Source organism: Artemia franciscana, chromosome 10 (assembly GCF_032884065.1).
Source record: "Artemia franciscana chromosome 10, ASM3288406v1, whole genome shotgun sequence".
Lineage (NCBI taxonomy): Eukaryota > Metazoa > Arthropoda > Branchiopoda > Anostraca > Artemiidae > Artemia > Artemia franciscana.
In genome coordinates, this window is record NC_088872.1 from 27158260 (window position 1) to 27175877 (window position 17618).

At 32.7% G+C, this 17618-nt stretch overlaps 1 protein-coding gene across 1 annotated transcript in view; it reads right to left on the reverse strand.

Moving 5' to 3' along the window:
- Nucleotides 1–311: 311 nt before the first annotated feature.
- Nucleotides 312–17618, reverse strand: part of LOC136032005 (DNA polymerase epsilon catalytic subunit A-like) — a 118551-nt gene continuing 101244 nt past the window's right edge. The window contains 6 exon segments of the mRNA XM_065712072.1: nt 312–563; nt 6318–6450; nt 7458–7672; nt 9287–9413; nt 16154–16506; nt 17365–17568. Coding sequence (XP_065568144.1) covers nt 396–563; nt 6318–6450; nt 7458–7672; nt 9287–9413; nt 16154–16506; nt 17365–17568 — 1200 coding nt within the window. The 3' untranslated portion in view covers nt 312–395.

Consider the following 17618-nt stretch of genomic DNA (forward strand, 5'->3'; position numbering starts at 1 on the left):
AAGCGTTCTGTTCAGTTGATATTTTGATCCTCCCCTCATAAAAAGCAACCGGCATATGTAACCGGACAGAATTTTTTCTCAGTGGATGGCATATTTGTCAAAACAGAAGAAATGAGAGAAAAAAGAATGCAAATCAAAACGAAAAAATTGGTGGATATAAAAAGATCGGGGAAGCCACGAGCTTCCAAGGAGAAAAGTGTAAAGGTTCCTCTCTTTCTTCTTACGTACCCACATCTTGTACCATGTTTCTAGCGAGCATATTCACAAAATGGATAACAAAATCACAAGAAAGATTAAAGTACAAACCGAAGTCTACAAAACAATTTTATTAAAATTGCGACATAAGAAAAAAGAAAAATGCAAGAAGAAAGAAGGACTACAAAATATGAATTAGCTCAATCTTCATTCAGGAACCAAGAAACGATCTCATCAAGCAAAGACAATTGAAAATGTTGCGAGATATTTTTCAAGGTTAGAAGGAGATGCTTAACATTTTGCCTTGACACCATTAGCTCGTACTTCCCAGCACAGCTGCAAGTTAACGCCATATTCTCTCGCTTAACCTAAATAAATTCAAAATTTAGTAAGACTACCATATAATCATTTAACCAATAATGGACATAATCTAAAATACAATATGAGATAAAATTGAAAGCAAGAATAAAATTTTACTTTGAAAAAATTCAATATTTAAGTTATATATATATACATATATATATATATATATATATATATATATTTATATATATATATATATATATATATATATATATATATATATATATATATATATATATATATATATACTGTATTTGACGGCATAGTTGCCAAGTTTGTTCAAACGCTTATAATACCTCTCAACTAATTTTAAAGTGACCTCTTCATAAGAACATGCTACCTGCTACGATAGCCAAAACTTCAATGCTGTTTTTACGTTGTCATAATAAATGTAAAAGTTGCCACTGAGGTGTTGCTTGAGGTGGAGAAACGGATGGTAATCACTCGGCGCAAGATCAGTACTGCACAGTAGCTGGTCTAAGACTTCCCAGCCAAAACTGCGGGCCTGAACTGCAGTGTGAGGTCTTGCATTGCCATGAAAGAGGACAACTCCCTTTGTCAGCATGCCACTTTTTTTTTTATCGCTCTGCGGAGCTTTCTGAGGGTGTGGCGGTATGCTTCTGCATTGCTAGTGGTTGTTCGTCACGTGAAGTCAACTAACAAAACACCATACCTATGCCAGAACATTTTCCGCTGGGAGAGAGTCTGTTTGTCCTTCCACTTTACAGGGGAGTGTGTGTATTTCCATTCCATGTTCTGTTGCCTCTATTTGGGCGTGATATTCAAAACCCATGTTTCGTCTTCAGTTCAACCGGTTGCCACCTCAGTGGCGACCTTTACAATGATGACGACGACGTAAAAATGGCATTGAACCCTTTGTTATTGGTGCAGGTGTCAAGTGGCAACCTTTACAATGATGAGGACGACGTAAAAATGGCATTAAAAACTTTGCAACTATGCCGAAAAATAGGGTAAAGTATGTACTTTCTGAAAATAAATTTACTTTTTGAAACAATCTTTTTTAGTGTACTCATGTTCAAACGGACCTTACTTAAAAAACACCCTTCGTATATATATATATATATATATATATATATATATATATATATATCTATCTATATATATAAAAATATGTTGTCTGTCTGTGGATGTGTGGATGGATGTGTGGATGGATGTGTCAGGTGACGTCACCTGAAAAAACTGGATTAGGTGACGTCAAAACTGAAAAAACTAAAAAAAGGCAAAAACTACAAAAAAAACTAAAAACTAATAAAAAAAATAAAAAAGCTAAAAAACTAAAAAAACTATAAAGGTAAAAACCAATAAAAAACTAAAAAAAAAACTGAAAAAACTAAAAAAAGGCAAAAACTACAAAAAAAAACTAAAAACTAATAAAAAAAGTAAAAAAGCTAAAAAACTAAAAAAACTAAAAAAACTAAAAAAAGGTAAAAAACTAAAAAAAATAAAAAATAAAAAAAAACTAAAAAAAAGGAAAAAACTGAAAAATAAGCTAAAATAAAGGTAAAAACCAATAAAAAACTAAAAAAAAAAAGGAAAAAACTAATAAATGACGACACTCAAAGAGAAAGCGACCAGGACAAAAAACTAAAAAAAAAGGCAAAAACTACAAAAAAACTAAAAACTAATAAAAAAAATAAAAAAGCTAAAAAACTAAAAAAACTAAAAAAAGGTAAAAAACTAAAAAAACTAAAAACTAAAAAAAAACTAAAAAAGGTAAAAACTAAAAGAACTAAAAAAGAAAAAAATAAATGACGACACTCAAAGAGAAAGCGACCAGGACAAAAGGAATGTTCGATTAGCAATCAACAAAGCACCGGGACACAGGGAGTATAAATGACGACCAGGACACAAGTAAAAAAAAAAATTAACAAAACTAAAAAGAAGGTAAAAACTACAAAAAAACTAAAAAGAAAAAAAAACTAAAAACTAATAAAAAAACTAAAAAATCTAAAAATCTAAATAAACTAAAAAAGAAAAAAAAAGGAAAAAAATAAAGGAGAAAAACAAAACTAAAAAACGAATGTATATACAGACCGGTACACCGGGATACAAATGACGACCGGGACACAGGGAATATAAATAACGACCGGGACACAGGGACACAACTACAACGGGGACACCGGGGGAAACAGGGGGATATAAATGACGACCGGGACAAAAAAACTAAAAAGAAATAAAAACTAAAAACTAATAAAAAAAACTAAAAAATCTAAAAATCTAAATAAGCTAAAAAAGAAAAAAAAAGGAAAAAAATAAAGGAGAAAAACAAAACTAAAAAACGAATGTATATACAGACCGGGACACCGGGATACAAATGATGACCGGGACCCGGGACACAGGGAATATAAATGACGACCGGGACACAGGGACACAACTACAACGGGGACACCGGGGGAAACAGGGGGATAACCTGACAATCTATTTATATGCAAAGACAATGGGACAGCAAAGAATGTTGTATATTCGCAAGTTTTACGTAGTTAAAACCATATATATATATATATATCTATATTCACAGGTGGGACATAGGGACACAACTACAATGGCGCGTAACTATTATGGCGCGTAACGACTTACGCGCGCGGGGGGGCTTGGGGGGGGCGCGAAGCGCCCCCACCAACTAGGTGTTGGGGTGGCGCGAAGCGCCACCCCAACAGCTAGTATATATATATATATATATATATATATATATATATATATCTATATATATAAAAATAAGTTGTCTGTGTGTGGATCTGTGGATCAGGTGACGTCATGTTTGTTCGCATATGACGTCTGAATTATTTCACACTAATACAAAAGAAGAAAAAAACTAAAAAAGGTAAAAACTACAAAAAAAACTAAAAAGAAAAAAAACTAAAAAAGCTAAAAAACTAAAAAAAACTAAAAAAAGGTAAAAATCTAATAACTAAAAAAAAACTGAAAAAAATAAAAAAAGGCAAAAACTACAAAAAAAATAAAAACTAATAAAAAAACTAAAAAAGCTAAAAAACTAAAAAAACTAAAAAAAACTAAAAAAAGGTAAAAAACTAAAAAAAACTAAAAACTAAAAAAGAAAAAAACTAAAAAAAAGGAAAAAACTGAAAAATAAAAGAGAAAAAGAAAACTAAAAAAATATGAATAAATATATATAAAAATAAGTTGTTTGTGGGTTATGTCTGTCTGTCTGTCTGTCGAGTGACGTCGTGTTTGTCCGCATATGACGTCTGAATTATTTCACACTAATACAAAAGAAGAAAAAAAACTAAAAAAGGTAAAAACTACAAAAAAAACTAAAAAGAAAAAAAACTAAAAAAGCTAAAAAACTAAAAAAAACTAAAAAAAGGTAAAAAACTAAAAACTAAAAAAAAACTGAAAAAACTAAAAAAAGGCAAAAACTAAAAAAAAACTAAAAACTAATAAAAAAACTAAAAAAGCTAAAAAACTAAAAAAACTAAAAAAACTAAAAAAAGGTAAAAAACAAAAAAAAACTAAAAACTAAAAAAGAAAAAACTAAAAAAAAGGAAAAAACTGAAAAATAAGAGAAAAAGAAAACTAAAAAAATATTAATAAATATAAAAAATATAAATATAAATATAATATAAATTAGCAATCAACAAAGCACCGAGACACAAATGACGACCGGGACACAGGGAGTATAAATGACGACCAGGACATAAGTAAAAAAAAAACTAAAAAAACTAAAAAAATGGTAAAAACTACAAAAAAACTAAAAACTAATAAAAAAACTAAAAAATCTAAAAATCTAAATAAACTAAAAAAGAAAAAAAAGAAAAAAGGAAAAAAATAAAGGAGAAAAACAAAACTAAAAAACGAATGTATATACAGACCGGGACACCGGGATACAAATGACGACCGGGACACAGGGAATATAAATGACGACCGGGACACAGGGACACAACTACAATGGGGACGCCGGGGGGCACAGGGGGATATAAATGACGACCGGGACACCGGGACACAAGGAATATAAATGACGCCCGGGACACTCAAAGAGAAATCACAGACTAGAACACCGGGACACAAATGACGACCGGGACACAGGGAATATAAATGACGACCGGGACACAGGGACATAACTACAAAGGGGACGCCGGGGTGCACAGGGGGATATATAAATGACGATGGCGACTCAGGGAATGGTCGATTAGCAATCACCATCAACAAAGCTCAAGGGCAATCATTAGAATCATGAGGTATAGATCTGAATACGGATTGTTTTCCCATGGACCATTATATGTTGCATGTTCAAGAGTCGGTAAACCTGACAATCTATTTATATGCACAGACAATGGGACAGCAAAGAATGTTGTATATTCGCAAGTTTTACGTAGTTAAAAACATATATATATATATATATATATATATATATATATATATATATATATATATATATATATATATATATATATATATATATATATATCTATCTATATTCACAGGTGGGACATAGGGACACAACTACAATGGCGCGTAACTAATATGGCGCGTAACGACTTACGCGCGCGGGGGGGCTTGGGGGGGGGGGGGGCGCGAAGCGCCCCCACCAACTAGGTGTTGGGGTGGCGCGAAGCGCCACCCCAACAGCTAGTATATATATATATATACAATACTTGTGTGTATATTTATGTTCCAGGTACTGCAATAAGATTGGACCAGAGGAAATAATCTTCTTCAACACAAACAATCTGCGAGGACACAACTTTAAACTAAAACAAAACGCTTCCTATAAAGAAGCTGGAAGGTGGGCCTCCTGAAACCGAGTAGTCAAGGAATGGAGCAACCTCCCCCAAGAAGTGGTTATGGCTGACTCCACTAACTCTTTCAAGAATAGTATTGACAAGTGTTCTAGTGAAAGTAAATTTTTATAGAGGCAAAAGCCTTTTTATTGCACTATATTATTATTATTATTATATAATTATATATATATATATATATATATATATATATATATATATATATATATATATATATATATATATATATATATATATATATATATATATATATATATATATATAACTTACACGTTCCCTTGATTTCACAAAAATAGCGTGAAAACTGAAACAAAAAGTTTTTACTCCACGACGAAATTCCTTTTTTCAGACCAGTACAGTTTTAAATTTCTTTGAGAAGTGGGCAAAATACAAAAAAAAAAAAAAAAAAATACCATGGATGAAATATACGTAACATAAATGTAGTACTTGCTTTGACAAAGAAACCCGCGAGTCTGAAACAGTGTTCTATGCTATCATCTTCAGTGGGTATGAAAATACATCCCCCGACGCGCTCGCATTTGAGATCTTTCACTTGTTATACATAGTCACTTCATTTGAAACGCATTGTTTAATTTTTTTAAGATAAGTAAAACTCCTTTATTTTACATAAGTAAAATTTGTTCAAAGCACCTAAATAGCCCGCTCCAGATTTTTTAACTAAAGACTGGAACATTTCCGAGTATATGTATGGGTAACATTTTAAAAGTAAAACTGGTAAGATTTTTTTTTATTTCTTTTCTCTTAAGGAAAATATCTACGCACAATAGTGAGAAGGTTCAGCGGGGTCACTAAAGAACCTTTCCTTGAAAGATAACTGTTATAAAATAAATTTAATAGTGACAAGTTGGGATCTTTTTTTTCTAAAATATAATATTTTCACATAATTGATAATTGTATACCTTCCTGAAAACTAGAAGTCTCTCAAGGACATACTTCATTAAAAGAAAGATAATTATTCACCTCGTGACATTTCGTGCAGGACAAGTCTTGCAAAGTGAATGCCATAGTCTTTCTCTGAACGATGTCTACTAAATACATTTCAATTTCTGCAGTATCATAAGAATTCTTGCACAAGGGACATTTCCAAGACATTCTAAAACAAAAAAGAGAAAACTAATAATAGTAATTGAACACTTCAGAGGGTGATTTGACCAAATCTACAAAAATGTAAGATAAAAGCCATTTTGTGCTATTAATACTTGTATTTAGTAAATATCATTGGGATTGTATAAAGTAATGAGCCAAAGATATATTTTCATTCTAAAACTTCAGCCATTGTCAGAGTGGTGTCAATTTGGCTTCTGAGTGGCTCAGCTGAGCCAAATGAGCTACGGCGGTCGGAAAATGACACATATTTTCTTTTTTTTGAAAATTACATCATATGAAATTTGATCGCAGCACAATACATTCTCAAGCTCTATGGGTGATCCTTAATAAGCAAGATACTTCTGCTACTAGCAACACATCGCAGTTGCAGGCCAACTGAGACCGATACAGCTGCGCGCACTCCTCCTCCAGTCAAATATGTTCAATCTTCACTTTTTCCTCTCTCATGACAGACAGATCTAAAGGTTCAAAATTAATGAAATTTCTCTTTGTTACTGCTAGTGAAAAAAAAGGTAATGGGGGAACACAAAAGAAGGGGCCCTATGCACAAACATGTACATTAATTTAATTCGAATGAGAACCTCACTCTTCAGAGGGAGAACTAAGTGACCCTCCCTCCTCGACGAAAAGGAAGGACCAATTTTGAAGAAGATACTTTCAATCCGCCAATATGCAGTATGACTTAATCAAGCCCCTTTTAGGCTAAAAACGTTTCTCAACAAGCCATTGTAGCCTTTTAAGCAGCACCGAAGATATAAAAATCTGTCTCCTCAAACGAAAAGAAAAAAAAAGAGCGAAAAGAAAAGACAATAATCATAGAAATACACAGCCAAGAGTTTAGGGGGTGGAGACGGTTTAATAGCGGGCCTAATATGAAACATTTGACAAATCATGAGATATAGAAATTTCAGAAAACCCACCTTCTCCCCTTTATACAATATCAGTTAATATATAACTATTGTTTTTTATTACATATAATTAAAAAAAACTTACATGCCGCGATCGTCGAGCTCATTATTTGGATCCCGAATAAGATCAATGTCTCTGCAATGGTTGCAATGGATGCAAATTACTTCCGGTAGAACGAATGAAGCACTATAATCTTTCCATTCGGCCTGAGGTGAGAATTCGCCAACACCTACTAGTCGCAGCAAGTTTCTTCTTAATTTGACTACTTCTTCTTCAATTGAAGAATCAAGGGATAAAACCTATTTAACAAGGAATTTCCATTACATATTGTATTTCTTAGTTGCTGTTTTTGTAGAAAGTGACTAAAGTGAGTAATTCAACCAGCCTAATTGTCACTAATCGCTACAATTTAGGATGTATTGTCTTCGTTCCGTCCTAAATGATAGACTGACTTAAATCATAGATTGTAGCTTTTAACTTTTCCAAGCGAAAAAAAAAAAAGATTGAAAGAATGAAAATACTGAGATATTTGTTTCAGAGATGTGGACACGAGCTTAAGGTGTTTTGACCCCCCCCCCCGCCTTTCGCCCTTAGGAAGTACAGCTTTTCATATGATTTATGGAGAAAGAGAAATGAAGAGAATAAGCAAACTATCGAAACAGAAAGGCAAAGGGTAAAGACTACAGAATCAGGATTAAGGTACACCTTTGGTTAATTAATTTTGAATTTATATATATATATATATATATATATATATATATAATATATATATATATATATATATATATTTTTTATATATATATATATATATATATATATATATATATATATATATATATATATATATATATATATATATATATATATATATATATATATATATATTGGTTAGAATGGGGAATCCCTCACCAGCGAGTAATTTTTTTCTTGCCAAATTCGCTCATTTTATGCTACGTATATTAGATACAGGACAATCAAAAATTGGCTTGTCGGGCGATGAGCTTCAAAAAAGCTATTTGTCACACTTGTCACTACATGGATTTAGGAAATAGCAGGAGGAAAAAAAACACATTACAACACTGTATGTTGACTCTGTACAACATGTACCCAAGGATGCATTGCTTTTAACATAATGAGCTGCAAAACATATATAAAAGCATTAGCCAAAAATTTAACTAGTTTTAAATTTCCTTAGCAGACTGAAAAAAAAACCTCAAGGAAATTTTTATAAAAATATTCTTGTAGAAGTTTATACGAAATTGGAAAAGTAGCTTAAAATTGTAATAGAGACATTCTACGATTATACCGCGCTGAAAAATAACGACTCTCCAATAAAGGAGATAATTCAGACGAAGGTTCACCAAGAGAAATAGTCCTGACAGCTGCATCATTATATGTATGAAATAAGCGAGATAAATAATCGTTTTCCTGAGTTTATGGAGCCTGTTTTTAGCACAAACCGGACATTTTCGCGTTTTGCACGAAATTCTATCCAATTTTGATAGAAGTTCATGCGCCATGACGGTTATCCACTTACACTGATGTATTTTAACAAACCCGTTAAAAAAGAAATTAAGTTCAAAATTCAAAATGTCAAAAAATATTCAATTTAGCAGATATGACAATCTATGCATTGTGAACAATTTTGTGCTTACGCTGCATTCGTCACGCATGAATCACAGTGAGTATTAAGAAAAACCACAGCCGTGACAGCCAAGTGTTAGCCTGATGGTAAAGGGATGGGGCGTGATATGTCACGGCAGGGAAACACAAATTTTGAGCAACAAAATTAAAACCATCTTTTTAAAAATCACTATGTTCATCGGACGCGCTGATGCATTACGTATAAACCAGTTATATAGGCAAGAAAGATAAAAAAAAATCTAAGCCTTTTCATCAAACTTTTACAGTACCTTTATAACGGCCTTAACAAACTCCAACGCTGGACTGAGAGATTCTGTCTGGACTCCAACGAGTTTGGGAAAATTTTCAAGGTTTACTGGAATATGAGGAAACTTTTTGTGAAGCTTCTGAACTATCCTGCGAATAGAACATAAACAAGAAATATACAAGCTAATTTCATCAATTGTGAAGAAAAAAGTTGAAATTATTGCCACCATCAACGTCTACAGTGACATAAACTTCAATTTAATACCTAAATGTACTTTGGTTCCAGAGTATCTTTTAGCTTATCCAAGCTGCAAACCACTAATCACAAGAGAGAATATTTGGATTTCTCCCCAGCAAAATCCTATACGGAAGAATTTGCAACTCCTCCCTTCCTTTTAACAGCATTAAGCGATTAAAACACCGATAGACAGCAACAGCAAAAGTTTTGAAAAATAAATAAAATGAAATTGACAAATTGAAAATTAAAAAGACAATAGAAATTGGTACTTTGAAACTAGGATTTCCTATATCATTACCGGAAATATTTTCACCATAAATTTTCTGTTTTGGTAAACGAGGAAACATTATAAAGTTGATAAGGATAAAAAACTTGATAAGGTTGATAAGGATAAAGATCTTCCAGATCTGCTGCTAGCACATAAGGCGTCGAATAGCTGGGTCAATACCTCGTTTAATTGCTGGGTCTTTTTTAGCAAGCCTGTCGCCCAACTTTGCTGCAGCACAGATCCATCCCTGGGCCCTGTATTACACAGCAGAGCATCAATACATTATGCTACCGCAGGATAAGTTCTATACGATTCGACAATATTTCAAATTTAAAAAGTCTACAGCGCTATATCTACAAAAACACAACGATATTCCCGAATAAAAATTCCAAACTGGAAAGTCACAGACGAAATTTATTTGAAAAAATTGATGTAAATCGATGTCGTTCTCAGAAGAGTACGACTTACATATCTGCCTCGGATAAAGTTCCTGATATTATAGAATAAATTCACCGAATTATAGAATAAAATTATAGAATAAACTTACCTAAAAAGAGAATAAATTCTAAAAAAAGAATAAATTAATGATAATTAAATTAAATTATTAGACAATATTACAGAATAAATTTACCGAATAGAATGAATTCAAAGTTATTGGACAAAATATGAGTTTTTTTGTTAGTATTTCCTAAAATTATGAAGGACACGCGACATTTTTTAAATTAAGTTATTGAAAAGGTAATATACTATTCTGAGAAATTATTGGCTATACACAACATATGATAAAAAAAAAACGACACAAATTTATTAAGAAGCAAAATAACAAAAAATACCGTGTTGTTCTTTCTGTGTGGTTAATTTCAAAAGATTTTTTTTTGCGCTAAGCACGGCGTGGTGGAAGTCTTTGCCAAAATATAGACTTTATCTTTTCGTTGTGCTTACTGGCTGAAAATCCACCTGTTGTGTTATTATTTTGTTTCTTAAATTTTTTTTCTTCGTTTCTTCGATGTTTTATCGTAAAAAAATATCTCCAAATATTTTACTGAGACAAAATATCGCGAATATAAAAAATATGGCGAACGTGATGGGACCCTAACCCTTGGAAATTATAGTGTTAGCAAAGCATTTAACTCGGTATTGCATCCGCAAGCAATGAATGAGCTTTTGAACCGTGGAGTATAGCCATATCTAATTAGGTCTATTATATACATGTACCGCCATGCAAGGGCGTAGCTACAGTATTTTTATTAGGGGGGGGGGAGCAAAAGGAGTGCTATCAGTGTAGGTGCTATTCAAGCGGTAGTGAAGAAAATTAACTATTTAACAAAGACGCTACTGGGTGAACTTAAAAACATTACACAATACATGAAAGGCAATAAACAATCATAAATATAAGTATTGGTGCTTGGCCTTTACTAAAATTGTCAGCAATGAGCTGTTGCAGACGACAGTGGTATAGCATAAATAAGCTATCGAGTGGGGGAAGGTAAATGTCGTATATACTCGGCTTTTTTCAGTCAGACTCACTACTAATGCTGCAGTACATATTCCATCTCTACTTCCCCCAAACCCTACGCTCAGCAGAGGATCCACAATCCCATAATTGAACCAAGCTCTATTCTAATAGTCCTGGGTATCGCGCTATTTGTTTGCTCGTAATTTTGAATAGATTTTGACTCTGTAAGATTTAATTTGTTGTACTAAACTTTTAATATACGTGATTTGTTAAAATATTATTTATAATTTTTTATCAAATTGATTGGTTTGTTGGTTCACTGAATTATATTAATAAATAGCATTGATATCAGCACACCACATAAAGCCGAAACAAAAATCATAGACAGCGCAACAGTGCTGTGTAAGTAATGATACAGGATAAGCCAAACTATTGACATAGAGTGCGCAACATTATATTTATTATTTATTTAAGAATTAACGACGCTTCTTGACTACTAAGGTCCCTGCGTCGGCCCTGCCGTGCATTCCTGCAGCGTGATTCGATCTCTGGGTCCCGTATTACCAAGCTAAGGTCAAATCCACTGCGCCAGCATAGGACTACAACATTATATTGCAACATATTCCTCACATTTAAATAGCAACCGTATTTCAAATTTGAAAGTATTTGAAAAACAAAGTTAGAATTATTAACTTATACGTTGGGCATTGTTTAACAAATAATATTTAGAAAACTGAAGAATTCTTGGTATCGCTGCAGCAGAAAACTTAAATTAATCAAAGATTGCCAAGGATGACAATTGGAAGGGAAAATTGGCTCCTAGAGCTTTTAAATTACCTCCTCCTTTGTTTCTGTGTTTAGAAAAGCGAATTCTATATAAATTACACAAAAGCTTTTCTCATGTAAATCAGGGTATAGGGGCGTACATTTCCGGAGGAGGTTACACTGAATATCCTTTTTATGTCTATAATTCTCTTCAAAAGTAAAGCTCGTGCTCCTACTGCTGCATGATAAAACTGATAACAATAGAAAAATAGAATGGATTAGTACCGCTTATATGTGCTCAAAATTTCTAAATTGGCTGGATATATATACATATTTTGTTTAGATTCACTTTATTCTATTCTCAGCAGACATTTCGTAAAGCATGCTGATGCAGAGATAGATGTCCCACAAGTAGCGCTGGCGTTACGTGAAATGCGAATAGTTTCAGTCATAATTCTTAGCACATTTATGTCAATTCTTTTTTTGAAGTTTTTGCAGCTAGTTAAAAGAAATATTTAGAAAAGTGAAAACAGCAAGAAGTCAGCATGGTATTATAATATAGGCAATTCTACATTTATGGGTTAGTATGTGAATCCGCAATGTACGGTATTGGACGTTATCCGCGCTTTTTGGGCGTTTCGATTACAAATAAGGATTTGCACCTAAATTGGAGTTTTGATTTAAATATTTGAAGTACTAAATTAAAACAATTAAATGATTCCCGGAGCGTATCTTCATCAACCAAATTCTATGACCAAACTACAACCGACTTGATCTATTTAGTTACGGTACAAATATCATTATAAAAAGCACCAAGTCTTAATTTATTTTTCAATGATTTCTTTTTCATTCAGGAAATTATATTCACTGTATATCTATCTTTTAATTCTTCAATGTTTCTTTTTCTTTCTTATTTGCAGATATAGAGGGTGTATTCATATCCACTTTTGAAAGTTTTAAAACGAAAGAATCTAATCTTGAACCATAAACATAAACATCATAACATCACCATAAACACCATAAACATCAGGTTAGGTTAACCTAACCTGAGCAAATGTGGCGAAACAGGAAGGATAGAACATTTTTCACTTTTGCCAAAGACTAGGCTAACATTTTTAATTGATGATAAGGTAGGTAGGTTTCAATGGCAGTATATTTGGAAGAATATTAACGCGGAAAATATTATAATGTGTAATGGACCCCTATTTTTCTCGTTTTACTTATGTTAAAAACGAGCATAGTTTAATGAAAAACAAATTTCTGCTCAAAGTAAAGAGCAAATTTGACACTTAAAACGAGCAATAGTTGTAAAGCTTATTAATAAATTATAGATTTATTCCAAATTATTGGAGAGGCAACTACCCCCCCCCCCCTAATAAAACCACTGCCGCCATATGACAGCTTTAATAAAGATTCCTGGGAATGATATTTTGACAAATGAAATACTAATTAGTATTGGGATTAAACAGGGCTCGATTATGTCACTCAGTATATAATTAAATAAAAAAAAACAAGTTTTTTGAAATGAAAGTAAGGAGCGACATTAAAACTTAAAACGAACAGAAATTACTCGGTATATGAAAGGGGCTTTTCCTCCTCGACACCCCGCTCTTTACGCTAAAGTTTTTTATTGCTTTAGAAAGTAGAGTTGCGAGAAAGAATCAAACTTTAACGTAAGGAGCGGGGTGTCGAGGAGGAAAAGCCCCTTTCATATACGGAGTAATTTCTGTTCGTTTTAAATTTTAATGTCGCTCCTTACTTTCATTTCAAAAAACTTGTTTTTTTTATTTAATTTCTGAAAGTTTTTGAATTAATGCATGTCTGATTTTGGCTCTCCGTACATAAATTGTTAAAATGAAATTTGCATATTAGTTCTTTTGAATTAATGACGATTTTGAGAAATAAGGGGTGGGGAAGGAGACCTAGTTGCCCTCTAATTTTTCGGTTACTTAAAAAAGGCAACTAGATCTTTTAATTTTTAACGAACGTTTTTATTAGTAAAAATATACGTAACTTAAGAATTAACTTACGTAACAAACTTTTATATTCTTATATTTTTGATTATATATATGATATGCTATTTTTGATTATATATATATTATATATTTTGATTATGTACATATGCTTATACATATGCGTAATAATCTCTGTTCGTTTTAAGTTTTAATGCTTCTCCTTACTTTCAATTGAAAAAACTTTTTCATGTTTATATTTTCATTGTTTTTTGTTTTTTTTTAATTGTAATGCTAGAAAATCCTGCGCCCTTTTCATTGAATTTCTCTTCCCCCATGAAATATTCCTCCAAGGAAAGATCCTCCCATATAGTTTCCTCCCCTGAACCCCACATCCAAACCAAAAAATCCCCCTGATAACGTCGGTACACTTCCCAGTAACCATTACTGTATGTAAACATTGGTCAAAGTTTGTAACTTGCAGCCCTTCCCCCAGGGACTGTGGGGGGTAAGTCATCCCCAAAGACATAGTTATTATGGTTTTCGACTATGCGGAACAAAATGGCTATCTCAAAATTTTGATCCGTTGACTTTGGGAAAAAATGAGCGTGGGAGGGGGCCTAGGCGCCCTCCAATTTTTTTGGTTACTTAAAAAGGGCACTAGAACTTTTCATTTCCGTTAGAATGAGCCCTCTTGCAACATTCTAGGACCACTTGGTCGATACGATGACCCCTGGAAAAAACAAACAAACAAATAAACACGCAGCCGTGATTTGTCTTCCGGCAAAAAAATACGAAATTCCACATTTTTGTAGACTGGACCTTGAAATTTGTTCTATAGGGTTCTCTGATACGCTGAATGCGATGATGTGATTTTCGTTAAGATCCTATGACTTTTAGGGGGTGTTACTCTCTATTTTCCAAAATAAGGCAAATTTTCTCAGGCTCGTAACTTTTGATGATAAAGACTAAATTTGATGAAAAGTATATATTTATAATAAGCATAAAAATCCGATTCTTTTGATATATCTTTTAGCATCGAAATTCCGTCTTTTGGAGTTTCGTTTCTATTGAGCCGGGTCGCTCCTTACTACAGTTCGTTACCACGAACTGTTTGATAACGCAACACTGCCGGCTCATTGCCAACTCTCTTCCTATTGCGTTTAAAAAAGGTATTGATTTATCGACACATTGTTCTGCAGATGATGTTTTTAATATTAGCAGGACCACTGGCAGGTTGGAAAATTGTTTTTGTGAAATTTCCAAAAATTACAGTGAAATTGGTCTGTCCCTATATGCAACAAAATGTGTTAGGTACGACTAAACGGGATAATTTAGCTATTGATTTGTAATGGCACTGAATTTAAGCCTTCTGATAAGGTGGAATATTTTGGTCTACCAGTTGGTAAGAATCTTTAGAAAACTAAATTCCTATTGTTAGAAAATATGGAGGACACAATCCGTCGTTCATATGGCACGATAATAAGTCCAAAATTTCATTTAAATAGAGCTCTTCTTGCAAAGGCTTATGATAGTGTAGTCATGCCAAATCTTCTGTAATTATTGCCATTTTACCGAATATTTAGTCAATCTGATCGTCTTAGAATTAAGCGTGTATTTTCTACATATGCTAAGTTTCTCCTGCGACTCCCCCCCCCCCCCATGGACCCTTATTACATACCTCAAGAGAAAATATAACCTGTCTGATCAATGTGCAAAGCAATGTGCGCTTAACGGTCAAAGTAATCAAACTGGCCATCAAGAGCAAAATATCATTTTAATGTCTAGTACTAATGTTTGTTGTTGTTTTTCAGTGTTAATTCTTTTTTTTTTCTTTTTTTTAATTGTACTCCATCAATTTTTCTTTTTGTACGATGGGTTATAGATAAATACATACAATACATACATACATACACCTAAATAGACCGTCATTGAAGGATTTTTTTTCCCGTAAAACCTAACGCCAGGTTCAAAATTTAAAACATCAAGACTTGTCTACCAGCATTAGAATATTTCATATCTTACCAAGAAAAAGCAATTTCTAATATTTAAAGAAAGAATTATGAATGACGACAACGTGGAAACTATTTCCAGGTATACACTTTACTTTCTAATTAGGTTTTTGCAGGTAATGAACTCGGAGAGGGCCGAAAATTATAATATATGCGTGACATTACTAATAGCTATATTAACAAAACAACAACAACTCACAGAAAAAGCCTCTGAGAAAGATCATTTTGTATCAATTCTTTGCAGAATTCAGCCAAACTTTCAGGACTAGCATTGACCGTTTTTGGGCCTTGACTCGGTCTTCGTCTGACTGGAGTACAACCCGGAGCCATTGAACCATCACCAGTGACTAGTTTATTATGGATTGCAGATATATATCCTGCAACTGTAATTTCAAAATGGTTTTTGACTCCTCCTTGCTCAGGAAGAGCGTTCATTAGCCCCCATTGAAGTTCTACTTCAGGTCCAACATCTTCTTCGTTTTCTGTATATGTTAGACCTTCTGACTCATCATTCTCATTGGGTAATTTGCCTTTAATCCCTGCATAATTTGCCTAAAAACAGTTTATGTTTATTGGACAAATTCTAAAAACCAAATAATTTCAACTCAAGCAAGGAAAACAATAGCAAAATACGTAGACAAATATAAGATAACAGAAACGTAATATATACAATTTAATATATAAGTGTAAAGAGAAAAAAAGAATTACCAGGAAACACCACTCATTCAACTAAAGAACAAGATACAAATACGAGAAAAAGAGAGAAGAAGAAAAATTAGTACATAACATAAAGGATAAAAGAATAAAACGAGAAGTGAAGTGGAAAATGAGGGGAAAGACAGAAATTCAGAGGAAGAAGAAAACAAATTTAATAAATGAAGATAGTTGAAAAGTAAACAACATATATTTGTCAAGTCTTAAAAAACTAACTTAGACGAGGTACTAGCTAGGATATTGAATAGGACCGTGGAAGAGAAGTATTTTCATAAATAACCCACTTTGTTACTATAAAACTGTAAGGTGTTATTACTTCTTGGAAATTCATAATAAGAACTTATGCTGTAAATTTTTTATCTATTTATACGACAATCTATTTTAAAATATGTTGGTAAATGATAAATGAATAAAACTACTTTGAAATTTTTTCAATCGATATAATAGCATATTGACGTCAATTTAAGCACGACCACTTGCTAAAGCTGTTCATATTTTTTTTTCATTTCATAAGTAAAACAAGAGTAAGAAGGCTTAGTTAACTTTTATATCTCTTACAGGTTCATTATACTAACCATTCTGGGCCCAGCCAAGCGTCAAAAGCTTGTATAACATTTTACTGGGATGCATGAATAAATATACCAAAAAAAAAAAAATTAATAATCTTTATGTCATTATAACGGGCTGACAACTCACTGGGTCACACCACATCAAGTATTCCCAAGAATGTTGGAATGTAAATTGCAATCCATGGAAAAGTTCTTTCTTCCTAATGCTGTTCACAATGAAATCTATTTGAGACAAGGCCTCATCAACATGCCGCTTTCTTGTACATAACAAAATGCGGCTGAAATCTGCATGAACAATTTGAGCTCCAAGCCGCTTAAATTCAGCAATCACCTAGAAAGCAAAAGGATTTCTAAATTTCAACCCCATAGAAATATACAGTC